Source organism: Lycium barbarum, chromosome 12, assembly GCF_019175385.1.
Source record: "Lycium barbarum isolate Lr01 chromosome 12, ASM1917538v2, whole genome shotgun sequence".
NCBI classification, from domain to species: domain Eukaryota; kingdom Viridiplantae; phylum Streptophyta; class Magnoliopsida; order Solanales; family Solanaceae; genus Lycium; species Lycium barbarum.
In genome coordinates, this window is record NC_083348.1 from 90,231,368 (window position 1) to 90,242,811 (window position 11,444).

The following is an 11,444-nucleotide window of genomic DNA, read 5'->3' on the forward strand; positions in this document are numbered from 1 at the left end:
AACTTTCGAGAAGATGGTGCACAAGATTGGAATGCGAAGACTCAAATACTTGGACTGAAGTTCTCATCAGGGGAGCTAATACACGTTGTACTCTTTTTTCCATACAAGGTTTTGTCCCACTGGGTTTTTCTTGTAAGGTTTTTAATGAGGCAACCAAAATGTATATTATTAGAAATATGTACTCTTTTTCCTTCACTAGAATTTTTCCCACTGGGTTTTTTTCTAGTAAGGTTTTAACGAGGCATATTATCTATCAATGGACATCCAAGGGGGAGTGTTATAAAATATATATATATATATGAATGTCCATATAGTCTAGGTTTTCCACATGTCCTAAATAAGAGTAGGTACATGTACATTTGGTGGCATGTATGAAATGAAGAAAATGAAGCAAGGTACATGTACATTTGGTGGCATGTATGAAATGAAGAAAATGAAGCAACACAAGTTTGATTTTAACTCTTGGTGTTGTCATTGATGACTTCATCAAGAGATTTACCATCTCTATAAATAGATGGTTAAGTTCTCAATTTGTGATGAGATATCAACAAGAAGTGAAATACAATCTCTCCCTCCTTTCTACAAAGTTATTAATTTGCTTCTCTTGTTTATTTCCAATTATGTAGTTTTATAACACATTTGTTTTTGTTTGTATTCTTCTATTTAATTACCATATCAAATAAAACAAACAATATTTCTTTTCTTTAGAGAGAAAGAAATCAATATGCACAAATAAAACCAATGAAAAGAAGTTGTCTAACTTCGTCAAGTTATTTCTAGTCGATCTAAACGTTAAGATGATTAATCAAAATTTATTCGTCAAATAAAGTTTTTCGCTAAGTCTTTGATGAGTTGAACGAATTAAAGTTACGTGAGGTAAAGATGTATGATGCACTTGACGAGTTGAATGAATTATAGTTACATGAGGTAAATTTGACACTCCAAGATATGTGATGCATTGAGCTAGTCAAAGTATATAAAAGAGGGTCATAAAAAATATCATTTTTTTTTTATTTTTGTGCCCAAGAGTCGTGTGTGCTAATCTTCTTTATATCATTTCAATTTTATCAGATGTTTCCAAAAGGGACGGGTGGTCAATTTAATAAATTGAAAGTGCTAGTAGCAAGACTAGTTGTATACTGCTTTTCTTTTTTGCTTTTGGGTGTTATTTGGTAGCCGGTTAGAGTTATCCAAGTATGATTAATATATGAATTAGTTATGAAGAAATATATGTATTATTTTATGTATGAATTAGTTATATATGGTTTAATTATTTATGTGGAGTATTAGTTATTTCATCTTTTATCCTACATAAAATAATACATAAATTTCTTCATAACTTATGAATGTATTAATTATACGGGTTCTAAATTGCAAGACACTATTTTAGGTGTGTTGAACTTTATACAATAAAAAATAAAGTGGCTGAATAAATCATGTGAAGCAAGAAGATCTTTGATTAACAACCCCGTCACCGGGGACACTAGGAATTGGAATTTATAAAGTTCTCTAATCAAAGATTTTTCTTAATCGACAGTACAATTATCACCTATAATTATTAATTGATTTTTATTTTATTTTTAAATGTAGACCATGAACTTATGAACCAAAACACAGGAAATCAAAACATCAATCATCTGTACTTTTACATATCTTGAATGTAATTCTTGTTAAACAGCTAACACCCAAGGGAAGTAAATCCACAGCTTCCCTAACATTTGACTAATTGTTCCATCAACGAAATTACATTAAAGACTGCAGCTACTCTATATTCAGCAAAAATACAAGTCCATAATCAAATATCCAGGAATCTTTCACACGCATCAAATCATTTCCACCTGTTTTTCGCCCTGTATTGTACAACATAGAAAAATGTACAAACTAACGTCTTGCAGCTATATATGTTTACAGTGACGACAGACTCACAGTCGGTGTTATTTCTTGAGATTATGTGGTTAAAACATCTGGGATAGTAGGGGCATATTGTCCCAGTATTTTACCCCCTACATCTGGGAAATTTTCATGTTCAGGTAATGGACCTATTTTCCCTTCAGCATCCACATGTATTGGATACTTCAGAAGATGTCCTTGCAATGGAGTGAAATTTTCAGCTGTGTAACTCTTCCAGTTTTCTTCAGCAACCTCATTCACCCTCCTGACGCATGTTAATACCTCCGGTTCCTCGAAACATTCTTCTATTCTCCCGAGGTGCTCTGCCCACAGTGACATTCTATATCCGTAGATCTGGAGATAGAGACGAGATGAATAAATAAATAAATAAATGTATACGATTTTGTTAACATCAGTGTTTGGTTAACAACATCTTGTCAAGATAAATTATGTGCATTATGTGATTTTCTTTTAAACCTGTCCCCGTGGACGCCTTTGCTTTTCTGTCCATGCATAATGAGGCTGGTAGGCACCCATAGCTATCTCTGTATCTTTTGACCCAGCCATAGATCGTTGATTTATGTTGGCAGAGCCCATTATAACATACTCATCATCCACTATCATTCCTTTGGCATGAACGTATATCATGAAACGCTGAAACTTATATGAGTCTGAGATCTGGTTGCACGTCAAAGAAAACTTCTCAAAAAAGTATTCAAGCTTGATCAAATCCGGATAAGCAAAATAAAACAAAATCAAGCAAGCATAGAGGTGACAACTCACAACTGTAAGGGGGGTCACATGGTTTAGAGACAAGTTCTGCATGATAGTAATGCAGAATTTGTAATGCGGGGATTATTCTTGTTGGATGTTTAGTTTGACATATTACAATTCGCATATTTAAAAATGTGTGCACTTTTTAAACGAAATAAAATTGTGTTTACAGTATAAGGATTAATTTAGTCATTAGTGTTTCTTACTCTATGCACTACTAATACCCGCACTCTTATTTCACTTTCTATCCGACATAACATATTCACGCATAACTTATGCAGGTAAGTATTATTTATGAGAAAGACAAAATTGCAACCAAAGTATTGGGTTATGCTAATTTTATACAGAGATTAGTTCTCCTTATTCAAGCAACCAAGCGGCCCCTAAGTTTTTTCTTCTGCTTCATACCTTAAAAGGAAGCATGACAAGACTAAAAATATTGGCACTGCATAAAAAGGTATTAAACCTAAAACCTTAAAGAACTTTGCTTGCTCGAACTCCTCTACGGCTCGGATATAGAGCAAAGTTTAAGATACCAGTTTTCAAGCAAAATTCTTAATCTAGAGTAAAGCAACTCTATTCTATTCACCTGAAGAACTCATCTCACTCGCACCTTTATAAGTCAGTCTCATTCTATCATAAATGGTTTACCCACTCCAACTAGCGGTCCATAGTAAAGCACGCTACAACTAGTGTAATCAAGCTAATGAATACTCATTCACCAATTGAGAGACGTCGGAGTTTAGGAAATTTGATACTATTTAAAAAATTTAAGACTCTAGAACCCATTTTCATCAAATATTAAAGGCAGCCTTCGATTCATTTGTTCCTAAGTGTATTTTGTGTATATACACGACAAGAATATTTAAAATAAGAAAATTCCTTATTACCTTATCACCATTACCAGAAGATTGAGCGATAGGGCCTGGAATTTCTTCACGATTACCAAGGCAGTAGAAATTTAAATAATCTTGCGGATGTGAGTCCAAAAGCTGCATTGACTTGAGCTCCGTTGCAATAACTTGATACATCATCTGTATTGTCTGGCTCTGTTGAAAGCAAACAAAAATGTTAAAAAGCACATCTCATTTTCTTCCTGTATACCTTTTTTCAGATCGCTTGGTCCTTCAATAATCAGTTAATCACATATTGAATCATCAAAATTGCATAGTAATATAATGACAATGAGAGGCGTGAAGGAAAATATATCATGGAAAGTAGCATCTTTTATCAAATTCACCTATTATTCTATCAGGTCCTCAAACATACAATAATGACATAAACATCCTTTTTCAATGTCCATTTTCTCGCTTGTCCTTGCATGTTTAAGGAAAGAAATAATACCATTCTAAAGGATAAGAAAATTTGCTCTTTCAAAACATTAAACAAAGAAAAGCTATATAGATATTAAATAAAAGTTGGCCACTGTTTATACTAATGCACGCCCTATAACTAGTACATTCTGAGATTTGGATGCAGTAACCCTTCAGACAGCCAGCATTCCCCTTCTGAAAGTATCCTTGATATAGCTGCCTATTTGAGGCCAGCTTCACCTAATCATTTCTTTTATTGTTGTGGCCAGCATCACCTAATCATTGCTCATTTAAAACTACCTATATTCTTTATTAACATCCAAAAGACATAATCAAAGAGTTTCAGGAAAAATTACCTGCCAGAAGAGTATTTCCTGCACACTGAGTGTCTTAGGGTCCCCTTCAGGCCACATGGGCATGACAACATATACACAAAACCGTTCCCTGGCTCTAATTTTACTAGTGATTTTCAGTGCCAATTCCATCGGTATCAGATGATCAGCTCCTGATCAAGTGGGCAACAAATGAAATCAGGAAGCAATTTAACAACTCCAAGAGTGTTGGAAATGAGTTCATCTAGAAAAGAAATATTAGGAAAACTATGGGAGCCACAATTTTTTTTCAGGAGGTTGCACTATGTCAAAACCATTCATTTCTTTTCTAGGAAGATGCATAATTTGGAATCTTACCAAGTTTGAAGCAACACCATGATCAATTTATAAAATGGGGATGCAATCCAAGTGACAAGACGGTCATTTAGATAATTATTTCTTTTCCTGAACTATATTCTACGGCACTATCGATTTGTACCTATGAGTTTCAATGCATTAAGTTGCAATACTTTTTTTTTTTTTTTTTTTTTTGCATTGAGTTGCAATAATTCACGGTTGCAACTTTTCATATGGACAAGAATATAAAGCCAAGCCTACATTAATCAGCGCTAGAGAGTGGAATCTTGTATATGCAATTCAGAAACATAGCAAGAAGATTAAACTCTGACCTGCATCTTTGTACGATTCCCAAGCGTATGACGATCCGAGAAAATACTGATTTTCAATATATATGAAATGGTGAGCGGATCTTATTGCCTGAATATATGCGGCTTCAATGCTTTTATCTAGTATCAGATTTTTTGAGCAGACAAGGTTCTGCAAAAGATATAACGCCAAAGAAAATGTGAAGTGCGAGGGGAAGACAAAAGTTTGAGCAGATAAGGTTCCTTAGACATTACAGCTACTTTTGCAAAAGTTTGAAAATAGAAGAGAAGGTTATGGTTTCCTTGCCTGTGCCTGCGCAACATCAACTCTCTTGGGAAAACCTTGCACTGAACCAGAATCAATGGAGCGGAAGATCTGCAATAAAAGAATGAGAGTTGAAAGAGATGTAAGTTTTTTAAAGATATCCACAATACAAAGAAGTATCTACCTGTACATGCCAATTTTCTGAGTGATCTTCCCCATATACATGTAGTTTAGGATCATCCTCTGGGATACCAGTATGATCCTTTAAAACAGCGAAAGTAGGGCTAAGTATCCATGAGATACGCTCAATTTTTAACATAGCATCATCATGCCAATGGGACAATGATTTCTTAAAGAATTTGAATTCCCTCCACTTTGTCGCTTTCCTCCATCGTTGAGCAAAGTTTATAAGCACATCATATACAGCAGGTCCTTCAATTCTGCAATGCAAATCATGCCATGGTTGCCTTGGAGCCTTGGTCCCTGACTAATGCATGAGACCAAAAAAAGAATCAAAACCGAGAAAAGAATAATCAACTTTGAGAGAAATGCAGAAAAGAAGTAATGAAAGAAAGGAACATATCACTGAACAGAGAAAACATGTAAGCATCATAGTTCTCAAATATTGTATTATACAGCTATTTAAAAAAAAAAAAATATTGTCAATATTTCCATTGCTAACAGATATACATATTAGAGACTGACTATTAGAGATGAAATAGGCTCATTTATATTAAGGCTAATAACGAACACGTGACCAATAAAGAGTTACTCCCTCCGTCCCATAACAAGTGTCAACTTAGCCAAAAACACGCATATTAAGAAACCAATAATGCAATGTGAAGTTTACCAAATTACCCCTATATAATAAAAATAAATTACTTTTACCTTTTGATTAGAGCATGCACAAGAAGTAAACCTTTTGACATTGAGAATTCAACAATACCAAGTTACTATGTGGCATTTCCAATCATCATTTAGATGTTACTTTATTGTCTAAGGGTAAAATTGAAAAAAACTAGTCAATTTATGTCTTGGTTTCCTAAGGTGACACTTATTATGGGGCGGAGGGAGTAGTAATAAATAAATAAGTTCCAAATTATCACAAAAAAAGAAGAAAAAAAACTAAGAAGAAATCATAACAACAAAAAATGAAAGAAGAAAACGGCAAGCTGATATTTGAATATTCAAAATACGGGAACTTAAATTTCAGTCTTCACATTTATTTTATCATTATCAAACAGCTCATAGAACTCCTGAAAATAATTACAGCAATTATGGATGTCAGAACCCTATGTAAGGTTGACATTTCAACATTCAAAATCCAGAAACATAAGTTTCAGTCCTCAGATTTTATCTTTCATTATTAAACAGCTAATACGTCTCCTGAACAAAGAATCTACAGCAATTACGTAAGTGTAGGACCATGTGTCTTTCGCCCCAACTAATTACAACATGCTTCAGAGCCTGAAACACTGTAACCTTTAAATCACGTGAGTGATAATAGTTAACAAATATCCAGCAGCAAACCATTTCCCAAAACATTAACAGATGGCTTACACTTTTTAGTTCGGAAGAAGAATTTTAGATATTTTACTTAAACCTAAAACTCATTATTTCCAGATGACATGGTCACACTAACAAATGACGAGAAAATACTCAAAATACCCCCAACGTTTGACCAAAATCCCAACTACACACCTAACCTTTGCGGGGTCCTATTACCCCCCTGAACAAATTTTTTCAGTATCAAAATGTTCCTTTTTTGCTGATGTGGCAGTCCAATATGCCAACCCCCAAATATTAAATGGCGCTTGTCCACACGCGCCTGGCCCACGTGCCACATGTTTAATTTCCCCCCATTTTTTTATTAATTTCCCCCCTTCCTCCATCCATCTACTCTTCTTCAAAAAAAAAAAAAAAATCTCTCAATTTTCCATACTCCATTTTCAATATAAGGATCCGAAAACCCATACCCAATTCTCCTTCATCTTCATCAACATCATCATCATCTTCATTAGGAAAAAACAAAAAATCACACCAACTTCCTCAAATCTGATCCAAACAAACCCAAATGTGAAAGGAAGCTTCCTAACACCAAGTAGAACAAAGTTCATCCATTAATTTGATCAAACAATCAAGAATTTAGAGAAACCCACTTGGTATTCTTCATAGCTTTCTCCAAATTCGTAGCAATGGAGTTTAATTTTCTCCCCAAATCAACTCAAAGAATCTCCAACCAAGCAACAAGTAGCAACTCCAAACAAGAACCTTCGATTAGATTTTTCTAACCTTGTTTTTTTTTTCCAGATTTTTCGTTTATTTTTTTCTTCAGTTTTTTTGTTTTTTTTTTTGAATTTGATTTGGGAAAACAGTGATTATAATCCAAACAAACCCAAATGTGAAAGGAAGCTTCCTAAACCAAGTAGAACAAAGTTCATCCATTAAATTGATCAAACAATCAAGAATTTAAAGAAACCCACTTGGTGTTTTTCATAGCTTTCTCCAAATTCCTAGCAATAGAGTTTAATTTTCTCCCCAAATCAACTAAAAGAATCTCCAACCAAGCAACAAGTAGCAACTCCAAACAAGCAACTTCCAATCAGATTTTCTTTAACAAGATTAGATTTTTCAACCTTGTTTTTTTTTTGTCCAGATTTTTCGTTTTTTTTTTTCTTCGGATTTTTTTTTTTTAATTTGATTTGGGAAAACAGTGATTATAATCCAAACAAACCCAAATGTGAAAGGAAGATTTATAATGGGTATTATTTTGACAAAAAAAAATGGAGATGGGTATTAAATAGAAGAAGAAGATGAAGTAGCCTAAAAATGGAGGGAATTTAAATTTATCTATGTGGCAGTCCAGTTGGCATTTTAAAACACGTCAGATGCTTTTTTTAAAGGCTATAACGCGTCACTGAGCGGTGCATTCACGCTCTTGTCCACATCAGCAAAAAAGGGGCATTTTGATACTGAAAAAATTTGTCCGGGGGGTAATAGGACCCCCGCAAAGGTTAGGTGTGTAGTTGGGATTTTGGTCAAACGTTGGGGGGTATTTTGAGTATTTTCTCAACAAATGACAATAAATCTGCTGTTATCCTTTTTGATAATTAAGTATAACAAATCTGCTGTTAGTGCCCACAACGTCCCACTAGGGTCAAGTACACTAGCCATTTACCACAACCAACCAATTTCTATAAGCAGTATTCCACAAGCCCATTTCAGTGTCTGCTGAATGCAATCACTGTTGTTCCAAATTCTGCAAGGAAAAACTTAGCAGAACATAAAATTCCCAGAACCAAGGTTCTAGAAAAGAATGAACAAATAAAATGAAGAGAAATCTCTTCATTTGCTGAAGACAATGTTTTTTTTGTGAATCTACACTCAGAGTGCTGATCCCTTAACCACCTTCACAATTCTGGAAAACCATCAATTATGTAAAGAATGCCAGAGTACATATAACAGATATCAGAATTATTCAGGGAAATATTGGGAACAAAAACTACTCACAGGAAATGTAGGCTGATGAAAATCGTCTTTAAATGCAGTGTCAAGATCGTGGAATAGGCGATGTTCAGGTGTATCGTATCGACCATCGCAGAGATCCAGACCTCCTAAGAATGCTGTAACTTTTCTATTATTACCGGGTGCCTGTGTATCTACCAGTACACACTTCTGATGGTGTGTAAACATGGTTCCAATTACCTGGAAGCAAGAATGTTCAGGTCACAAAATCACTTCATTGCAATATCTATCTAAGGGAAATGATGGATCCAAAGGTAGGGAAATGATTTTATATTCATAAAAACATTGAAGACACTCCTTTATCAAAAAAAAACACATTTAAGAGACTCTCAGAAAGGAATATTTATGACGTCCAAACAAAATTTAGCTTCACACAGCCCATCAAAACCTCAGGTACTGCTGCTTTAGAAGAATTATATTTCTTTATTCCACTCATTCATGACAATATTCTGTCAAGCCAAAAGGCAAGCATCCATATTTATGTTAATCTGCTGAACTGAAGCTCTTCCCTGATCCCTATCTTTCTTCGGCAAACTTATAAGAATATATTCTACCAATTCATAAGAAAGAACACCCTCCATCAAATGGAACGCCTGATTCTGAACGCAAACTATTGAAACGGCACGGTTAAAGGGGCAATAACTTCACAGGCACATAGAGAAGTCAACAATCAGAAGATCTCGAGGTACATTTAATCTAACAAATGAGTAAATGGTTATGAAAGTTAACCTGTTGCTTGATAAGGCTGAGCTTACTGCTAGCATAACGTGGTGACAAAACGCATATTACAGAGGAATGCTTAAAGAACTTCCTTGTCTCCTCATCGTGAGTTCCCATTACTCCCGCCTGCATCCAAGGCCACCTCAAACTATAGTGAGACTTACCAACAAGAACTACAACTAATGATGCACTCATTTAAAAGCAAATAGAAAAAAGATAATTCACTATAATATACATTGAGCAACACTATTAAAATAATAGCAACTAGCAACACTGAGACAATCTAAGCACATATTTAAAACAACAGCCACCAAAGTATCCAAAAGTACTTCAACATAGTTTAACAAGGAATTCAATAAGTAACAGTTTAAAGATCCATACATACCGTGTTAATAAGGAACTTATCATGGGAAGTTTTATCATCCCAAACTAACAACAAAACCCGGACACCTTCTTGTGACTTATATTTAAGCAATTCACCAAGTGTCAAGTCACCCCCACGCGGTAATGGCCGCTTAGTCTCTCGAATTAACTTGATTTTGTGAAAAACAGACCACCCAACAATGTAAATCAAATGATGTGCCTCTGAAATCGCATAACATATATCTTCCCAACATTTATTGTGTTCAAAAACCGTACCATTATCCAACTGAATTTCAGGTAGTTTATAACTATCACTAACATGAGCGTCTTGATATAGCTTCACTGAACTCCCTTTTCTCAACGGAAAATACGCATTCTTAACACCTAAATGTTCTGGATCTGAAGCAATTCCTCGTTTATACAATGGGTTTTTATCATAAGGAACAAATTTCATCCATAACCTCAAAGCCGTGTTTGGTTTTGGTGGTTTACCTGAAGCACCAATAACAGGAAACCAACCTGAAATGACCTCACCAGTGGCTATACGATTAACAGGAATAGTAACTTTACCCATAACTTGAGCACCAAAAACATCATCATCTTTAACACGAATTTCCAAACAGTCCATAAAGTGTGCTAAAGGGATATTAAAATGTTCATCCCAAACAGGGTTTTGTGAATTGGGAATGACACGTGTACGTGCAAGAGCAGTATGTGGGGCAGACACAGTTACATATGGGTCACTTGTTATTATTCTCCGGTGATGGATTTTTTGGGTTGAGGTTTTCGCATTGGGAATTGTGCCGTGGTCGACGCCGTCGTGTTCATCGTCGTTTGACGGTGGTTGACGGCAGACGTCACAGCCGGTAAAGCAACGGCGTAAACGGTCGGTGGTTAAGTCCATGTTTGGTAAACTACGTGCTTGGATTATGTGAACTTGTAAATCTCCATGTAAACATATCAAGTTTTGTTGAGATGAATTTTCTGCCATCTTTTTTTTTTTTTTTTTTTTTTTTTTTTGTTGAGATTATTGTAGTGTTTAGAGGAACATAGTAGGGAAGGATAGATAAATTGAAGAAAGGGATATATACGAAAATTGGGGTTTTAGAAAAGATTTTTTGGGGTAACTGAAATGATGTGTTGAAAATGGGGTCACGTTGTGATTAAAGTGGTGAATAACTGCAAGTTGTTTTTGCTTTACTGGGATTTTACGACTACGAAGTGGTGACAGCGTAGCGGTGGAGGTGTAGTAAGTAGGGGGATTGAATTAAAAGAGATTTTTGAGTTATTTATTTGTTTTAAAAATTTGAGCAAAGGCCCATATATGAAAGCATCTTTTTACCCCACCCTTAAAAAAAAAAAAAAAAAACCGTCATTTTCTTTCTTCTTCTTTTTCTTCTTCTTCTTCAATCTCAGTGCCCAAATAAAATTCAATTTCACCTTCTACTTTTGCATTTGACTTAGTGAAGAAAATTTTAAAATATTTAAATTAATGTATATTATCTTTAGTGATTTGGTTTTTGAATTTTTTTGTCAATTCAGTGTATATTACTTCAAAAAAGATGGTATTATGTCTATTTTATGGATTTAAGATAAAAAATTATTTTAACATTCTTCA

At 34.6% G+C, this 11,444-nt stretch overlaps 1 protein-coding gene across 1 annotated transcript; it reads right to left on the minus strand.

Moving 5' to 3' along the window:
* Positions 1 to 1,621: 1,621 nt before the first annotated feature.
* On the minus strand, positions 1,622 to 11,095 carry LOC132625017 (phospholipase D delta). Its single transcript, XM_060339782.1, has 10 exons — positions 9,849 to 11,095; positions 9,473 to 9,589; positions 8,729 to 8,923; positions 5,403 to 5,705; positions 5,261 to 5,329; positions 4,978 to 5,125; positions 4,334 to 4,482; positions 3,555 to 3,713; positions 2,368 to 2,568; positions 1,622 to 2,244 (listed from the first exon to the last, which is right to left on the minus strand). Exons 1-10 carry the CDS (start codon positions 10,815 to 10,817, stop codon positions 1,948 to 1,950), a joined length of 2,607 nt encoding a protein of 868 aa, XP_060195765.1. The 5' UTR covers positions 10,818 to 11,095; the 3' UTR covers positions 1,622 to 1,947.
* Between the last annotated feature and the right edge of the window lie 349 nt (positions 11,096 to 11,444).

What these genes read in the sequence shown, in the direction of transcription:
- LOC132625017 (XM_060339782.1), bottom strand. Translation starts at nt 10,817, where the DNA reads ATGGCAGAAAATTCATCTCAACAAAACTTGATATGTTTACATGGAGAT. An exon ending in TTGATGTTGCGCAGGCACAG is followed by an intron (nt 5,126 to 5,260) that starts GCAAGGAAACCA and finishes TATCTTTTGCAG; the next exon opens with AACCTTGTCTGCTCAAAAAA. An exon ending in CTTCTGGTAATGGTGATAAG is followed by an intron (nt 2,569 to 3,554) that starts GTAATAAGGAAT and finishes ACGTGCAACCAG; the next exon opens with ATCTCAGACTCATATAAGTT.